This window comes from Podarcis bocagei, assembly GCF_964188305.1.
Source record: "Podarcis bocagei genome assembly, chromosome: 8".
NCBI classification, from domain to species: Eukaryota; Metazoa; Chordata; class Lepidosauria; order Squamata; family Lacertidae; genus Podarcis; species Podarcis bocagei.
Window position 1 is genome coordinate 65,840,656 of NC_138133.1, and position 20,154 is coordinate 65,860,809.

General features: G+C 40.8%; 1 protein-coding gene across 9 annotated transcripts in view; it reads right to left on the reverse strand.

The window, feature by feature from the left end:
• RUNX1T1 (RUNX1 partner transcriptional co-repressor 1) overlaps positions 1 to 20,154 on the reverse strand; it is a 152,874-nt gene that overhangs the window by 54,483 nt on the left and 78,237 nt on the right. For all 9 annotated transcript variants that reach the window (XM_081204676.1, XM_081204677.1, XM_081204679.1 and 6 more), the window contains 3 exons: positions 5,664 to 5,801; positions 2,882 to 3,123; positions 1,631 to 1,720 (listed from right to left, as the gene is read on the reverse strand). In XM_081204676.1, the coding sequence (XP_081060802.1) occupies positions 1,631 to 1,720; positions 2,882 to 3,123; positions 5,664 to 5,801 (470 nt within the window). The remainder of the gene's footprint in view (positions 1 to 1,630; positions 1,721 to 2,881; positions 3,124 to 5,663; positions 5,802 to 20,154) is intronic.

Here is a 20,154-nt window from a genome sequence, read left to right on the forward strand (position 1 = left end):
CACTAGTTCTCTAATGGATATAGATGACAATCCAAAGGTCTCTTCCAGTGAAGGGAGCGCAGGTTTAAATCCACTGTAATTTACAAATCCATATCCATTTGTATTGACCACTTTTCTTGGATGAAAGAAGTGTTCTTCCATTTAGGTATATATTGGAGGGAAGGGAGGGTAGTTGACAGGCTCACAGATAAAATAGACCACTTACTGATATCAAACACCAGAGTCAACAGTAATGACAATCGTTTTTGAGTACAACCCTATCCTTGACATGGCCAAAGCAGGGGTAACCAATGAGACAGCTTCTGGATGTTGTGGATTAGAACTCCTGCCATCCCTAAGCATTAGCCATGGGGCTGATGGCAGCAGGAGTCCCAAAAAATCCAGAGGGCACAGTGCTGGCTCCCCTGGCTAAAAAGATGAAGATAGTATTGCTACAAAGTTCAATTGTACTGACAGAGCCCAAAGATATGTCAACATTGTGGATTTACACCACTGTCCCACCATGGTTGTGCCACTGTAACTATAAACTTGGTGTGAAACGGTTAATGTACAGTGGCAAAAATGGACAGATTTGGGGAGGGGACAAATCTGCAACAACAATAAACTGACCGGGCTAATAACAAAAGAAGAATGACATACTACTCATCCCCTCGGAACCCTGATGAGCACTCAGATTCAAGTTTCCAGATACAAATACCCAATGGGAACCTCAACTTCCCTGCTAAAACTGGGAGTACAAATACAAGACAAATACAGCATGGAGGAGACCAGGATCACATGTGAGGTTTATTGTGTTAGTTTTACTGGTGCTATTGCTAGCACTTCTGTCCCAATTTCTCCTGGTTTCTAACATTTACGCTGCAGTACTTGCTGCATTATGGAACTTTGGCTCTTTGATGGCTATACCGCCATGCCATGCTAAATTTCAGACAGCAAGAAAGAACTGTATGCTGGGATACCACCCCAAATTTCATCACATGAAATTACAGGGCAAAACTACTGTGATTGTCAACCGTGTTGCAAATGGATTCCATCCCCCCCCCCCCGGAAATAATTAACCTTGAAATTAGCACTGAACTTTCTTTAGATTCCACAGGACTTCCAGAAGTGGCTTTTCCACTGTGTGAAAGATCACATCAAATGCAGAGATCAACAGGTAAGGAAACATCAGGAAGGCAGAATAAATTGCCATCGGAATGCAGTCTATGTCTCAAAGCATAAACCTAGCCCCACCAAATTGGCCCAACTTGTCTCCCACACATCCTATATTTGCTAAAGACTTCTTCACCCTTCAATACAGGAAACATTTGTTGTGCAGAAAAGGAATTCTGCTGCCCCTGAACTCCCAAATCTTCCACCATGTACCAAGGGAAGTCAGTGTTGGATTATAAATGAATAGTACAAAGTACCGTGTATAAATTAGGGAGCTGATAGATTCCATGACTAGTTAGCAGTGGGAGAAAATAAAATAGTTACTCTGACAGAGTCTCACCCGCTTACACTAAGAAATGGAGCCCTTAAATGGTAGATTCATTTTCCTCGCTCTTAAAAAGCAAAACTGTAACATACATCTGTGACCTAGCAACAATATGGTTTAAAACAGTTTCCAGACCAATGGTCTGTGCAATACCTTCAAAAATGGGATGACAAAAGGTCGCAGTGGGAAGTTAGTAGCTTCTTGTAGTTTGGAATGAAATTCTTCAATTGTCAAAGTAGAATTCTGTTGAATGGGGAAAGAAAAGAAAAAAGATCTGACTCAATAAGATGAATAACAGAAATGTTTGGCAACAGAGATTAGGCCTAAAGTACTTTCCACACAGTAACTTTCTTAATTGCTGTATGTTACTGCTGAATAACATTCATATTGTATAAATAACATTCAATTACACAATATAGGAAGCATCAACACTGTATCTGTTACAGTGCACAGCTGCTTTGCCACCGTACCTTTTCCACTGCCATTGTACACTATCTGTCCAAGTTTTAAGATTATACCAGGGTCCGGGATATTTGAGTAGTTTACTCTGAGGACAATGTCTAACTGACAATCAGTTTTGTGCCTCACACATAAGGAACAGAATAGGAAAAAGACATCTGAAAAAAGGAATAAGTGACCAAAGGTTCTGCATGCTCACAAAGGAAGCTGCCTTACACCAAGCCAAACACTGACTGGCAACAGCTGGTGAATTGTACCAAAGATCCATCTAGTCCCATGATAGGAAACCTTCAGCTCTCCAGATATTGTTGCTAAGGGGAGAAAACACCCAAAAGCAGTCCAAGAAGGACTGAGCACACTTAGTGGGTACCAGGTGTATGTGTGGGGGAAATGGAAAAAGTGAGAGTAGAGAGGAAGGGAACGGAGTATGCTGGAAAGGGGCTGAGTGGCTCTCTGAACAGGAGCATTCTGCACTGTAACATTTTTGTTTCACGTTCTGCTTTTGTAATTAATATCCTGTTGATGGTTCTATCCTTTCACAACAATTGCTAATTCTCCTCTAGAGCCATCCAAGCTAGTGATCATCATCACATTTTGTGCCAGTAAATGCTAAATCGGAACAAACAGCAAGTTCTGGGGGGTTGCCAAGAGTGTTAAATAGCGGGTTTTCATGGAGAAAGCAATGGAGCCAAAAGAAAAGTGCCCAGACATGGATCAGAGAAGCACAGGCCTATACCTAGAAAGCACTGAGGAAAACTAGTGTGGATGAGACCATAGCTGAGACTGTAAACACTTCCCTTGGAAGGTGGCTGGGATGGGAAGTGAAATGAGTAAATGTATCTAGACACGAATCCCTTTTCCGACTATATAGATAAATAGGAGAACTTCCAAGTAAAGGTTTGGAAAGACAAATAAAAATTAAAGCGGCTGTCATTATTTGCTTACCACAAGTCCTAGCACGAGGGTACGCACTCTCTCCCCAATCTCTGGTGAAATGTCATTGCCAAACTGCTGTAAGGTTGTGAGAAATCTCTTCAGTTTGCTAAGCTGTCTAGCTCCGCAAGCTGGTGGTAACTGCTGATTAGCCAAGGACGATGAGGAGGAAGATGATGGGCCATTACTAAAGCCATTAGGTGGAGAAGGAGCCCCGTTTAGTGCTGTTGGTGAATGGCTTGTGCCATTGGTTACTAAAAAGGGAGGGGAAAGAAAAGAGATGAAATATTTTTATTTACTTATTCAGCTCAATACTTTTCTGTAACATAACATATCTGAAGGCAGGCTTCAATGCAAACGTCTGATGATGTGACAGTAGCTTCTTGCCTACTGAACATTTCATAGGTCAACTGCCATAAACATTTTAGGTCCAGAGGAGGTATTAAGTACAGAAGAAGAGCCTGATCCATCAGACCAATGGCTTCTCTAGTCCAGCACCCTGTTCTCAGAGTGGCCAACCAGATGCCTGTGATCCCACCTGAGAGCAGGACCTGAGTGCAATCGCAGTCTCTCCCACTGTGATTCCCAGCAACAGGTGTCCAGAGGCATACTGTGCCTGACCATGGAGGCACAGAGTTCAGAGTCTTATCCTCCATATCCTCTTCTAAAGCCATCCAAGTATTGTTTCTTTATTGACCTACGGTCCTTACCTCCCATCTCTCTAACTTGTCCCGCTGCTTAAAAAAAACACAAACTAGCATAAATTTATTTATTAATTAAACTTGTATACTACTTCACCTGAAGGTCACAGGGCGGTTCCCAACACCTAATTTTTTCTGCATATTTTAACATAGAATTTTTCATTGTGGTTCTGGAATGAACATTTAAATCTTCAAATTAGTGGGACTTTAGAGTTAGTGTTGGGCTGAGCTGAATTTTTTCTTGTTTTTGATGTTGTTGTTTTTTGGTATGGATAATTACTGTTTGTATGTCTTCTTGTGGGTTTGAAAAGGACAGGAGAAGAACTCTGCACACAGACACCCCAAATAAAGTCCGTCTCAAATATTGGACCCATTCCCTTTTTACATTCTGTCTCAAGTTTTCATGAGAAAAGCCGAAAAGGCAACATTGCCTTTCTTGAGATTTTGAATGGCACTGGCTTTCTGGATCATAAGCTCCTTAAGGGAACAGCTATCTTATTCTATATATCCCTGAGCCAAAAAAAATTCCCAGTTGAGCTAGTGATGATAATGGCTCTAGGAATGAACAGCTGGCTCTGGTGCAGGCTACCTTACCTGCTGTTCTGGCAACAAAACTTTACAGTGTTTAAATGATTACCTCTTTGTATAGGATAAAGTGGGCAGGTATTGTCTGATAGCAGAAGTGCAATACGTTATCTGTATAAGCACACTGGTGCTACTTTTAACTAAGTATTCCAAGAACAGAGATAAAACAGATAGCTGTAAACAGTGCAACTACCCTGTGCCACAGACTAGCACAGAGGTGGTTAACTTATAGCACTCCAGATGTTCCTGGACTATAAATCTCAGCATCCCTGGCCATTGGCTAAGCTGGCTGGGGATGACAGGTGTTGAAGTCCAACACTTGGGGAAGGCAAAGGTTAGTCACCCCTGGACTGGCACAATAGGAGAAAAAGTGCTACGTGATAAGCACTGTCATCATATGGCTATAGGACAGAAGTTCCCAACACTGCACCCTTCAGATGTTTTAAACCAGAATTCCCAACAACCCTGACATCACAGGGTGGTAGACAAAAAATATGGGGAGAACATGAGATTAGGATGGCTGAGGCAGGAGCTACTTCTATTAGAAATTCAGGCATCTCTTGGCTTCCCTAGATGGCAGTAGGAATAGGTTCCCATGATAATAAAATAAGAAAACCCAGTTTTAAACCTGGAAGTGACAAGGTTGGTTAGTAAGAGATGGGATGGGTGAATCTGTTAATTTCACGTTCTCCCTGCTTTTAATTTTTTCCATCTTGAATTCAGTTCTCTACATCAGCTTGTGATGTTTTTAAAGCGCTCATGAAAATTAATCAGCATTTTAGTGGAAACGTCCACTAGTATACAAATTTTGTATGACTTTTTGCCTACATGCACATTTTTGTGAAGCAGGTTTTCCCTAATATAACACATCTCTCTGTGTCTGTTTCATTAAAAATATGTATTTTAATGCATACTTTACCTTGGTGCATTGTTTGCACTGGGAAATTTGGAGTAGTGATTGCAAGGGATGGCTGTATTTTGGTTCACATAGTGTTTCAGAATGTTCAATTTAGTTATGTGAACTGAACCCACCCTGTCGCAATTTCAGGAGACTCCCAAAATAACATGCACAGGTTGATTTCCTCAGCAGGGGGATGGGAGAGTGTACAATTAGATAAGCCAAGAAGACAAGAGGTGAGGACCACCCCAGCGTACCTTTGATTAGCATGGGTTTAAAAGGATGAGCAAACTTGTCTTCTCATTCATAAGAAACACATACCATGCAACTATCAAAAAATTAATAAAATATTCTTGAACAAAGTTCTCTGTAATTCTTACCAACAGAAAAAAGGCTTGAACTTTAACTACAGGGGGCAAGAAAGCAACACTTGCTATTTCAAAGTATTCATAAATCTATGAATGTGACTCAGCCTCATATATCTCTATACGTATAATATATTACTGCTCATATACATGTGTTAATTATACGTGTGTATGACAGATTTCTTCATCATTGCATGCAGCAATAATCCTGACATAAATAATATAGGAAGTAAAGGTATAATTACACGTTGTGGGTGTGAAAGAGCTGGTTCTTGGGGCTCCTTGGGTAGTGGGAGGAGGTGGCATTGTTGGGGGCGTCAGCCTGGATTGCGTCTTCACATCCACAGGTGAGTCTGGCATTGTGGAATGCTTCTCAATGCGATCTAAAACACACAGACCATTTTGCTTAATTTTCCTCCCCTCCTCCAGGAAGCAAATCATTTGAACCAAGTCTTCAGCACAAAACCAGGTAAGCAAATAAAGCATTTTTCAGTGTCTCAAAATATGCTAAAACTGCTTCAAGACTGAGTAACATTTTTCATCAAGGTAAGTTTTTGACACCACTTAAGCCCTAGAACGCAGAAAGGAGAGCCACATTTATAGCAGGGTTATAATATAGCATCTTCTGCTCTCCTTTCTGGCAGAGTTCGGGCATCATTTTGCATGAAGTGCTGGTGCTGGAATAAGGAAACGTCATTTGAATGCTGTTATAACATTAAGAAGTATGGGAAAGATGGGGAAATGCATGATCAAATTTATATGTGTGTGCGTGTGTTTATGTATTCTATAAAATTTATACATCACTTAATTGTATTAAAAAAAAACCTTAAAGGGTTTTACAAAGAAGATAAAACAATAAAACTATCACTAAGAAAAAATTAACAACAATAATTTAAGACAGAAAGTTGAAATAACAATAGACTAAAACCCGATTAAGAGTCGCATCGATTTTCTAAACATCTGGGTAGGCTTAGCTAAACAAAACTGTTTTTAGTTATTCAATATGTTTGTAACTCTTCCTTCTTCAGACCTGAACTATCAACCAAAAGAGCAAATAAAAACTACAGCATTTAAAACCACAAGTCCTTAAAAACTGCAAAGCAAGTTTTATTCAGCAGTAAAACTACCAGCCTATGAATACTTGGGCAAACAGACAAGTTTTTACTTGGTGTCCAAACAAGAGTTCGCACCAAGCATAACTCTAAGGGGAGGTTGTTGCACAAGTACGGTCCCCCCAGAGAGAAGGCCCTTTCCTGCATCACTGTATATTGTACATCTCCCAGCAGCGAAATAACAAAATCTTATTTGTATTCCTATATGTAATGAGGCACTCAGCAGCATAACATTTGCACAGTTGTTTGCCTGTAAAATCCAGTGCACATAACCTGAAATAATGCAGTTGATATTCTGAATATTATCTGAGAACCATATACCTAATATGGGCCTAAGCATGTTGGATTTGGTGGGTGTTTTGTGGTCTAAGGGGTGAAAAAGATGCGATTTCATTCCTTCACCACATTTGAGGAACAATTTGGGGAAAGATTTTCTACTCGGGGCCTGTGTTAAATTTTCACATCATCCTGTGCCATTTGACGTCTTGGTAAAAAAGAAGGGCCAAGTGTCACAAAACACATGTCAAACAAAGTTATCTACATGAACAGAACAGAAAATTAAATTATCATATTGCGCTCAAACTTTAACAGGCTATTTACTCATACAAGCGGTTTGGTGAACTTTTTTAAACAGACTAGTAAGGCAAATATATTTGAGCTTTTATGAAAACAAACTTTTATTGATACAAAAACTTTATACCATGCCTTCTCTACAGTCATTTTTCTTTACTGTTTCACATTCATCTCATTTACATTCCAATAAACATCTGTAGCTACCATTCCTCAGCTGTGCTATCCTTTTGGCAGTATGATATACAAATAAATTTATGTAAAATGTTACAACACTGAATATATATATATATATATATATATATATATATATATATAAAACCTAAATAAGGAAACTAACAATAAAAATAAATGGATCAGATACCGAAAGTTTAAGCAAATATAGGCAGTTCAGTTTGATCATCAATACTACTTATTTCATGTTTGAATGGAGGGAGGGAGGAAAAGAGAGAACTAAGCCCTTGGGATTTCTGAAACACAAATGGGTGAGAAACACAATGCACAGTTCTGGGCCTGTCCTCTTGTGCAAGCCTCACTGAAATTATTGGGGCTTGTATGATATAACATCATCCTGGTAGAATTTGTAAATTCTAAGAAGTAGAATGAACTGCAGTAAACTGCCCCATTACCACTGTAATTTCAATTCAAAATGTTCTACAAAGACAATCATGCTAATTGTTCAGAGTTCTTAAGGCAGAGATTCTTGCAACTGGGAGGGCAGAAGATGGGAACCGTAATTTCATTATCATACCCTAACAGCAGTGCTTATGAATCTAGATATAGGAAATTTAGCACTTGCAGTCTGTGTGACAAAGAGTTACGGCATCTACAAACATGGGTGAAGATGAGTGTTGTAAACTGAACAAACAAAGACGAACCACTTGGCTTATGCTGCGGTCGCATATTTAACAAGCAAGGACAACAAATTCAAAGGAGCAGGGGAATGAGCATGAAAATGTTAATTGTTTCTCGCACTCACCTCCACCAACCTCAGCAACAAGGAAATAAACAGCATTCAGCTTATGTTGCAACAGAGGAAGAGAGGCATGGAGAGATATACAGGCTCTCCTAAATAAAGGCAAATATTTCTGCCATGCCAAGAAAGGAGAGAGTAAGAGAGACTTGCCAGAGCTGGCCAGGAGATAACATTGGCAACTGCTGGCCCATCTGGTTTTCATTCTGCTAACACTCACGCTGAAGTGTTGGGGAATGTATTCCAGGTATATAGATCTGGAAACATGTGTAAGCCTGGATGTGAGCAGAGAGGGAGCAGTATATGGAGGAGAGAAAGAGAGTCATACTCCGCTTAAGGTCTGTTGCTCAGGAAAAGGAAGAACACAGTGTATCCCCCAGTTCAGCTCTTAATAACTTAAACAGCAACTCCCTTCCTTCACACATACACTTGATCACATTTTACTTCCCATTTTAGAGTTAGCTGATAAATGGGTTGACACCAGGACAAGGAATAGGGTCAAGAGAGAGAGAAAGGGACCTTGGGAAGCCTTCAAGGTCAAGATCATAAATAGTTCACATTCTGTTACATTAATAGATGCTGTGATCTATACTAATTTTGTATATTATTTATCCCATTTTTCATTGTGTTAATAACTTGGTTCTCGCAAACTCATAATCCTTTAAAAGTTATTTTTAATTACCAATTATGTATTAATAAGAGTATTTTCAATAATGTCTACATATCTCCTTAGAATTAGGTTTTTGTTGGAACTGGGAGTCACCAGAAGTCATAGTGGCTTGCAACAAATCCTTCAGAGAGTGGTTAAAAACCTATAAAGGTACCAACAATCTGATGCCACTGATTTCTTTCCAGTGTTTGAAACTTGCAGAACTGAGTTAATGACTAGCCTTGACGCCAACAAAGAAAACCTTTACTCTTGGTTCTGCGAATTGGATTTTAACACAATTTTCAAAAGCTGCATTGTTCGCCATTCCTACATGCACTGCACTAGGACAGAAAACTAGATCTGCAGTATCTCAGCAATAGAAACCTCAAGTATAATGCCAACAACCACAGAAACACTGGGAAATGTTATGTCATTCAAAAAGTCTCCCTGAACCATGATTTCATTTTGTAACAAGCCTTGGGTGAGAGGAATATCACCTGTCAAGAACCAAATTTCAGGATACAAGTGTGAAAACTACAGTGGTACCTCGGGTTAAGAACTTAATTCACTCTGGAGGTCCATTCTTAGCCTGAAACTGTTCTTAAACTGAAGCACCACTTTAGTGGGGCCTCCCGTTGCTGCCGAGCGGTTTCTGTTCTCATCCTGAAACAAAGTTCTTAACCCAAGGTACTATTTCTGGGTTAGTGGAGTCTGACCAGAGAAAGTAGAAGAGTAAAGAAGGCTAGAGAAGCTACAGATGTGTAAGGCATGTGTAGATTTCTTCTTTATGTCCACAAACATGGTTCCATGATCAAGGATCTATGAATTGGCTGTGTCCTTCCTTCTCACAGACATTGCCATCCAGGGCTCCAGCCACAAGAACCTGGAACAATATCTGAGGCATGGCCTCAGGGTGGATACGTAAACTGAACACTGGGACTTAAATTATGTCAGTAAGCATGCTGTGCTAGGCTACTGCAGTGGTCTGACCTGGATTAAAGCAGAGTCCAAAATGTCAACCAATACCAAGGTCTACTCCCTGCAATCATCTCTTCTTCTTCTTTGGTGATCACTCATAGCTGAGTAAGATTGTCTTCCATGAAAACAACCTTAACAGTGAGTCCATAAGTGACTGTGGAAGTCAATTCTGGATCCACACATCCTTCCACAGTGGAGACACAGGTTTCAGGTAATAGGCTTCAGCAAATCTTAAGCACGTGGCACAAAAACCTTAGCCCTCCCAACCCAGAGTTCAACCACAGTGTATCGCCTTTTTGCACAAGTTCTTTTTGGCTTTATGACCTTTAGAGTAATGTGTGCTGCATTTTAAGACTGAGAAAAACCTGAACCTCTTCAAACGGGGTTTAAACCCAACAGCTTCTCAAAATTCAAGGAGGAAAAAGAGCTGCCTGGAACTCATTCTCCTCCGTTCTCCGCAATCAATTCATGATGAGGGTAGATGGTGAAATAACAGGCCCAACTCAGCCTATGCACATGTAACCTTCTGGTAACAGGAGAGTCTTAAGATAAATTCGTAAAATATGTTTCAAGCCTGCAAACATCTCCTCCATTTGTTTTGCATTATATTTTAAAAATGAAATATACATTCTTGATTCTCTTTTAGCGGCAAAGAGCTAGAAGCTGTGATTTAATCACAGAAGCATTTTGCCCCACTCTAAATTAAAGAATGCTGTAAAACCAACTTTAAATTATGACGTTTCTTCTGTGGATTGTTTTGGTTTCTGACACTGAGCTGTTCTTTGTCATGCATTCGGTTCTTATTATGGGAATTATTTTTAACTCTGTAGTTAACTTTTAGGTGAACTGTGATATGTACAGCAAGTGTTTCCAACCTTATAAAAAATAAATATGGAGACAGAGAACGACCACTAAGAAAAACATGTCCATGACAGAGGAAAGCGGTGTGGAGAAAGGCTTTTATAGTCAGAAGCATTTAGTTCACTTCCTGTATCTTAATGGTTTAATCCATTTTTAAAACAAGATGGCCTTTCATATATGATAAAATTTCAGCTTACATGGAAAGCATCCAATTTGAGTGCATCAAGAAAGGCTGTTGCAGGGAACAAAATATGGAATATGTAAATATGCAAGTGATGCCTTTTCAATGGCCAATTCAATGTCAAGCAGTTCTGCAAGTGGTGTGTTTTCAATTTCCTTTTTAAAATAAAAAACGTAGGATATAATAAGCAGTGGCATTTACTTTACTGTTAGCTAGCATAAAGAGTTCCAGATGTATGTCCAGGCATAAAAGATTCTTTAAAAATATTCTTCATTGTTTATGAGTAGTGTTCTTCTGGTAACCCAGGGAAAAATCAGTAGAGTACTTCTAAAGCTTGCTGAATGTATTCATTTTGGTTTTCCTGCCATCTTGTTTCCTTTGGAATGTAGTCCAAAGGAACTAACAACATTTTCAATATGCCTATGTGTTACCATATTATTTGGTTTGTTATTAACTAGTTGTGATAGGGTAAATATACCAGTAAGACAGTAAGATAGGGTTATACTAGTTGGGAGATCATATAGCATGATTATATATGGAGCAATGGGACGAGGGAATTAACACACACACACACACACACACACACACACACACGCATTAAGAGATTGAGCATCTTGTAAAATTGTCGTAAGATTTAATTATCAGTATATGATAACTGAATTATTTATTAAAATAATTAATGAACTTTATCCACAGATCATGGTGTACTTCATAAAAAGTGACAAGATCAGGTGATATAGGCAAAACCACACAGAGCAGCTCTAAAATTAACTTTGACGATTTCCAGGATAGGGGACTACAGTGTTACCTCGGGTTACATACGCTTCAGGTTGCATACGCTTCAGGTTACAGACTCCGCTAACCTAGAAATAGTGCTTCAGGTTAAGAACTTTGCTTCAGGATAAGAACAGAAATCGGGCTCTGGTGGCACGGCGGCAGCAGGAGGCCCCATTAGCTAAAGTGTTGCTTCAGGTTAAGAACAGTTTCAGGTTAAGTACGGACCTCCGGAACGAATTAAGTACTTAACCCGAGATACCACTGTACTTCTGTACAATCTATGGATATAATTTTCTGGGGAAATGATTAGCATTTAAAATATAAATTAATGGCTACACTACCCAAAATTACAACAACACATCTTCAATTTGGTAAATATTCCCTTTTCATCAGGCCTTTGGCTTTTAATTATCTTTGTAAATTGATTTGAGGGATTATTATTATTATTATTTTACTATCAAGTGGTATATACATTTTATAAAATACATTTATGAAATAGAATCTCTCATTTCATACACAAAAAAATGTTAGGAATCCTTGTGAGAGGGTGGGTTGGACCCCAAAATATTAACAAATGTGAAGTATCCAACGGTAAGTCACATTGACAGGATTGGATGTGATTAATAGGAATGTTTTTCCTTGAATCACAGATGCCCTACTCTACACCTCAAACTTCTTTGAAAGTCTCCTTGGTTTCAAAAGTAGTATGGCTAGGCATGGCTGCTGTTTGAGAAGCCTCAGGAACAAAGCTCTCCTGGGCTATGGGGAACTTATTGCATGGATGCTAAGATCTGACCCATGTATCTGTATCACCTTAGGTAAAGGTAAAGGTACCCCTGCCCGTACGGGCCAGTCTTGCCAGACTCTAGGGTTGTGCGCTCATCTCACTCTATAGGCCAGGAGCCAGCGCTGTCCGCAGACACTTCTGGGTCACGTGGCCAGCGTGACAAGCTGCATCTGGCGAGCCAGTGCAGCACACGGAACGCCGTTTACCTTCTCGCTGGTAAGCGGTCCCTATTTATCTACTTGCACCTGGGGGTGCTTTCGAACTGCTAGGTTGGCAGGCGCTGGGACCGAGCAACGGGAGCGCACCCCGCTGCGGGGATTCGAACCGCCGACCATGCAATCGGCAAGTCCTAGGCGCTGAGGTTTAACCCACAGCGCCACCCACGTCCCTATATATCACCTTAGTAGCTGAAACAATCAGGACTCCCCCTCTCAAAAATGTGCAGCTTTTATTGTGTAAGTGAGCAAAAAGATGAAGAAAACAAAAGACAGTAAGAAGAAGAAGAGTTTGGATTTGATATCCCGCTTTATCACTACCCAAAGGAGTCTCCAAGCGGCTAACATTCTCCTTTCCCTTCCTCCCCCACAACAAACACTCTGTGAGGTGAGTGGGGCTGAGAGACTTCAAAGAAGTGTGACTGGCCCAAGGTCACCCAGCAGCTGCATGTGGAGGAGCGGAGACGTGAACCCGGTTCCCCAGATTACAAGACTACCGCTCTTAACCACTACACCACACTGCCCGATATAACAGTTGACATGATCTTCAATGCAAGATGCACTAAACTTTCTGCAACATGACCCAACCCCGTCCCTGGGACATCTCACCAGCTTTGTAGCATTGCTATCTCATTCTTTTTCAATGCAAAAAGAATTGGGCACTTAATCACCTGCTCCACATAATCAGCTATTGTTCAGAATAAATAAAAATCCATCCAGTTTGCTTACTTTCTTTCAGTTTCTGCTCATAACAGTTTTCAAGACTTAACCAGGCCTCATTGCTAAGCATATCTTCCAGAGGCCGAAAATGCAGCCTAAATTAATGAAAAAGGATTTTTGTTACAACAGTCATCAATACCAATCAAAACTGTAACAGGGTTATGCATACCATTACAAGGCAATCTGCCCCAAAAACTGGCTCGAGAATTTTAACTTGATGGAAAGGGAAGGGGGGGAAATGTATGGAGAATGAGAACATATTTGTGTTTTCCAAATGAAATGACAGCCTGACCTATGAGTAATGTTTTTCAGATGAATTTTGTGTGTGCGTGTTCCTCTATGTAAAAATCCCAGCATTTCAGGATACAATTTGAAATATGAAGATATTTTGCAATTTAACCATGTGCCACTGGGGGAAATTACAGACCATTACAGTGATGAACAATGACTTCTTTAAAATTCCTTGCCTGACATCCCTCAGCTCATCAGCATAGAAAAAGCAAAGAACCCAACATAGATTGTACACAACCAGACCTTCTAATAAGAATGGAAAGCTGCTATGGGCTTTAATTATGGGTGCAAACTACCACTGTTCTATCTCTGTGCATCTCCATATATAGCTCCATATATAGCTGGTAAAATGCGGTCTTGACTATGCTACCACTCAGTGGATTTGTAACTGGCTGACTGACCGAACCCAAAGGGTGCTCATCAATGGTTCCTCTTCATCCTGGAGAAGAGTGACTAGTGGGGTGCCACAGGGTTCTGTCTTGGGCCCGGTCTTATTCAACATCTTTATCAACGACTTGGATGATGGACTCAAGGGCATCCTGATCAAATTTGCAGATGACACCAAATTGGGAGGGGTGGCTAACACCCCAGAGGACAGGATCACACTTCAAAACGACCTTGACAGATTAGAGAACTGGGCAAAAACAAACAAGATGAATTTTAACAGGGAGAAATGTAAAGTATTGCACCTGGGCAAAAAAAATGAGAGGCACAAATACAAGATGGGTGACACCTGGCTTGAGAGCAGTACATGTGAAAAGGATCTAGGAGTCTTGGTTGACCACAAACTTGACATGAGCCAACAGTGTGACGCGGCAGCTAAAAAAGCCAATGCACTGAGCTGCATCAATAGGAGTATAGCATCTAGATCAAGGGAAGTAATAGTGCCACTGTATTCTGCTCTGGTCAGACCTCACCTGGAGTACTGTGTCCAGTTCTGGGCACCACAATTCAAGAAGGACACTGACAAACTGGAACGTGTCCAGAGGAGGGCAACCAAAATGGTCAAAGGCCTGGAAACGATGCCTTATGAGGAACGGCTAAGGGAGCTGGGCATGTTTAGCCTGGAGAAGAGGAGGTTAAGGGGTGATATGATAGCCATGTTCAAATATATAAAAGGATGTCACATAGAGGAGGGAGAAAGGTTGTTTTCTGCTGCTCCAGAGAAGCGGACACGGAGCAATGGATCCAAACTACAAGAAAGAAGATTCCACCTAAACATTAGGAAGAACTTCCTGACAGTAAGAGCTGTTCGACAGTGGAATTTGCTGCCAAGGAGTGTGGTGGAGTCTCCTACTTTGGAGGTCTTTAAGCAGAGGCTTGACAACCATATGTCAGGAGTGCTCTGATGGTGTTTCCTGCTTGGCAGGGGGTTGGACTCGATGGCCCTTGTGGTTTCTTCCAACTCTATGATTCTATGATTCTACTTCTGGAAGTTAAAACAAGTTGCTTTTTGGAGCAGATGTGCAGTAAGAACTGTAGTGATGAATGACCCTAGGCTTTTTCTCTCTCAGTGCCATAGGGTCACCAGTTCGAGATCCATCACCAGCTCCAATTAGAGAAGCCTGCAGCACACTTTGACCCCTATGGGCCTAGGGTAAGGGGTGGATAGTATCGTATTTACTCGAGTTTAATGCACCATTGAATCTAATGCACACCTCAATTTTCAGAACTTTGAAACCAAAAAAGGTATTTGCTGGCAAATGTAAATGTGCCATCAAATCTAATGCGCACCTTAATTTTTGCAACGTGGTCTAAACCACTTAGCCACATGGTTTGGTTCTAGACTACCACAATTATAGATATTCCAGGTAAATCCTTTATACCATCTTGTCTATATTTTATTTCCATGGAGGACAAATTATCTATTAAATTAACCTGGCAGTAGAAATTAAATATCCATCGGCTCAGGAACCGTCATTTATATTTTATATGGGATTACAAAGGTCCTTGGAGCTTATTAAGAATAATAGTTGGGGGAGAGGGGAGTTATGGATATATGAGAGAAAGATGGATTGACAAATGAGAAGAATATCAATAAGAAAACACAACTAGAACAGTATTACCTGCCACAAATTAATGCAAGCAGGGGTGGGGTTGTACTGGAGGTCAGTTTTGTGGAAAGTGGAATTGGAAAATGCACAAAAAGATGGCAAAACTGTGGCTATGTAGCTTAAATTCATGCTAGTTGAATTTTCAGAAAGGGCCATAAACAATTCAAATCCCTGGTTTTTACATTGTAAAGGCCTTTGGCTACGCACAATAAATTGATTGCATTGCTCATTGCTCATCCCTAGCTTTAATATTTACCTTAAGAAGCAGGTTTTTGGTTCTGCAAATGGGTCTACTCTAAGCAAGTTGAAGTCCGGAGCCAATCTATCATTATTATGCCACCAGTGTAGTTCAATGGAACTTACTCCTAGGTAATAATTGCAGTCAAATTCCAGCATGCTAATTGTTGCAATACCCTTCTATGGCACATCCAGACACTGGGGTCTCAAATTTCAGCTGCGCCCTGTACAATGCCATAATTCAGTGCCCCCGCACTCTCAGTTCTAAATAATATTTGTGGTACCCCAAGGCCCTGTGTGCCTAGCGCTACCAAACCGTTCACACTCCCCTAATCCTCCTTGGTCCAGGCACATGTAAACATCGCTACCTACAAAGCTTGTCTTGGCCATGATGGCTTCAAAATTGACCACTACACCACTGTTTGTGTGTGCATTCCTTTGTGTGCACTAAAGAGATATTTCCTGCCCTTGGAAGTGAATGAGAAAGCCTGTATGGGAGTGATTAGAAATGTGCACACATTTCAACAACCGAATCCAGTAAAAATAGCTGAAAGGCAATTCAACTGAATTAAAAAGAACCACACATCTATTTGGTGTTTACAATAAGTGTATAAAGAGCAGAGCTTTGCATTCAGGCTTTCAAAGCACAACAGCCAGACTGCACAGAATCTCTAATTCATTATCCCTGCCAATCTTTACTGGGATGTGAAGACGACATTGGCACACATTAGCCAATTGATTTGCTTCCTTATATTCACCCTTAACCAATCCTAAGGTGAGTCTGACTACATAGCTGAAGGAGGGCGATGGTTGTTTTTAAAAACAACTCTCACTAAACATTCCTCTGTTCACTGTGCTGCATGTTCAGTTAAATAACTGCATGCCTTTCCCCTCAAACAAGCTGAAATAATGCACATTTGCAGAGAAATGTGTTGTCAATATAGAAAACAGCAAGCTTAAACAAACCATGTCAGAGCTGATCAACATACCTTGAAATACTATTGAAAGTAACAGTACCATCTGGTGACAAAATAAATTGAACTTTTCTTGACTACTTGACTGTGATCAGTTAGACCTTTTCGCGGGCAGCGATGCAACAATTCCCCCTAAACCCCTCTTGATTTATGATTTTTTGAACCCTCCGTTGTAGTCATTTTGTAGTCATTGCCTGGCTCTGATAATATAAGGAGTGGCTTCCTCTACCATGACTGTCACTGGTGTCAAGAACAGACCAAAAGAGACCACAGGTATGAGGAGATGCCTGGAAAGAGACTGCCTTCAGTCAGCTGCCCAAGGGAAAGCAATACTTGGGGAGCCAGACCCCCAGAAACTGCTACAAGCAGAAAGAGAGGCAGCAGCTGGAGCATATTATTGCTACTCTTAATACTGTAATATTGAACATGTAATTTCAGTGCTTTTAGATTGAATTTTCGCTGGTTTTCATTGTAAGCCACTTTTAGTATTAAGAAAAAAAGCGGGCTACACATATTAAACCTAATCTCCACTAATCTAATCATGGCTCAAGAGGCAGGGAAGGTAACTGCTGCCTTTTAGAAGTAATCCCATTGCCAAAGTTTACTGCCAATTATTACACACTTGGGGGCATATCAACACTTACACACACCTGACTTACACAGTTATAATAGCCATTCCTTCTCAGGAAACTTGGGGAAATATGTACCTTTCAATGGGCACTATACGAAATAATTAAAGAAGCATAACTAGGTATTAGGGGACGCTGGTGGCACTGTGGTCTAAACCACTGAGCCTCTTGGGCTTGCCAATCAGAAGGTCGGCGGTTCGAATCCCCATGACGGTTCCTGCTCCTGCCAACCTAGCAGTTCGGAAGCACGCCAAAAAAGTGCAAGTAGATAAATAGGTACCGCTCTGGCAGGAAGGTAAACGGCATTTCCATGTGTTGCTCTGGTTTCAGTGTTCAGTTGCATCAGAAGCGGCTTAGTCATACTGGCCACATGACCCAGAAAAAAATGTCTGCAGACAAACGCCGGCTCCCTCGGCCTTTAAAGCGAGATGAGTGCCTCAACCCCAGGGTCATCTGCAACTGGACTTAACTGTTAGGGTCCTTTACCTTTTTAACTAGGTATTAGAGCAAGATAGTCAACATGGTGCCCTCCAGATATGGTTGGACTACAACTCCCAGCATCCGTGACTATTGAGGGCACCATGTTGGCTATTGTGTCTTTGAATTAAGTCCGAATTGATAATCCATTGTTACTAATTGGTTGACAAACTAAAATAGGAGCTGCAATATGGAGTGGGTTTACAAAAGGATGATTTGTGCCAACTACGGTTGGATTTGATGTCCAAGTTCACAAAGCTCAAAGCGTCATAAACCATGGTTAGTACAAACTATGGTTTGGTATGATGCTTGAGTTGCAACCAACTCTGCTGATTGACTTAGATGTCAAATTCCCCCTCTCTGTCCCTCCCTTCTTTAAATTATTCTGGGGTGAGTGTGTACCTGCCTGTACTAGAAAGGAATGGGGCAAGAGATGCATTTGTGCCTCTTAATTTTTAAGGGTTTTCTGCCATGAGCAGGTTCCTGATCTGTCCATGGAAACAACAAAAGGATCTACATCTCAAGGATGTTGTTAGTTTACAGATGATAGAGATTTACGCAAACAGCTTTTGTTTATGAAGGGACAGCTGAGTGGAACAGTAGCAACTGTTCCTCTTTGCAGTGAGTGACATTCTCAGCCTGAGGATTGGTTCCTACAAATTGTAGTGTTGCAGAAGACAAGTGGCTGCAGAATCAAAATGTTTACTCCACTCTACGGAGTTACTCAAACAGAAGCAAATGCATGCTTTGTACAGAAAACTTTTTCAGAACAGTGCTATTAAAAGTATATTTTGTTAAATTAGTGCTTTTATTTAAAAATATTTACAGTGGTACCTGTGGTTACGTACTTAATTCGTTCCAGACGTCCATTCTTAACCTGAAACTGGTCTTAACCTGAAGCACCACTTTAGCTAATGGGGCCTCCCGCTGCCACTGCGCTGCCGCTGCGCGATTTCTGTTTTAATCCTGAAGCAAAGTTCTTAACCCGAGGTACTATTTCTGGGTTAGCGGAGTCTGTAACCTGAAGCGTATGTAACCCGAGGTACCACTGTACAATGCATTTGCACAACTAGGGATGGCAGAGGTAGTCTGATGAAGAAGGATGATTTGCAAGGGGTTTGGTGGGGTGACAAATCTAAAATGAGGCCAGGTGGGAAGGGGGAAGGGGCAGTTATACAAAACAACTGTAAAGAAGAACAAGAATTGAAATGTTGAACTTGATGAATGACTCAAGCATCTTTTATGCATCATCTATACTAAATTTATTCCAAATCTTTTTAGACCTCATTTACAACAATTTTTCAGCTGTTACCTACCCATACAATGGGTAAATTCATTTTTTTATGTGCCCAGGATTAACACGCTGAAGCAACAGAACATGGAGCCATGCCAAATTGAAAGCAGATCAAAGTAACACTATTTGAAAACAAGGACAATAGGCGGGTTTGGATGAAATGCTAAACCATAGTTTAGTGTTCTAAGAACAAGCCTAGTAGAAACTCGAGCTTCCACACTTTTCTTCCTTCTCTAGTGCAAGCATTAAGCTAAGGCTGCATGCTTATTGAAAAAACATAAGGCACGATCCAGCTGGAATGATTTCAATTTAAAGGAACACATGTGCTGTATTACCTATGCCTTGGTTCAAACCTGGTTTCAGTTCTGTGCTTACATGCCTTCAAGTCCGTCACTTCCACTATAACCCACCACAATTCCTCCCCGCCCTTAGCCTGTCTCTTAGACTCTTCTGTTCATCAAATATGGACAGTGAGGGCACACCAAGGCATTATCAGTGACTGCTTCCCAGATGCGCAATTCACTTCTCCTGAAGTCTGACGAAGACCGATAACTCTGTCAGAGGATGGCATATGATATTTTTATATAGCCAGGCACTTTGTTCCCAAGTGGATATGTACAGGGTTATTTTAGTCATATTTTCCTATTTCTAATACATCTCAGATGTCTCTAGTACAGTTCAGATATCTGCAGTTACTGGGGAAACATCAAAAGCATCTGCTGAAGGTTGGTGCAACAGAACAAGGATGCTTCCATTCTGATAAGCTGCGATGGGGGCCAAACAGGAAGTGCAACGGGGAGTACTTCATAGGAGAGATACTTTTCCATCGATGTGATGGTGTAATAGTGCTCCGTCTCCTAGGACCAGCTAGTCCCACTGGATTAGTGAAGGGGGAAGCAACAATCACCTTTCTAAACTGAAGGTTGCAGGTGACCAGCACTCTCAATCAGAGCAGCT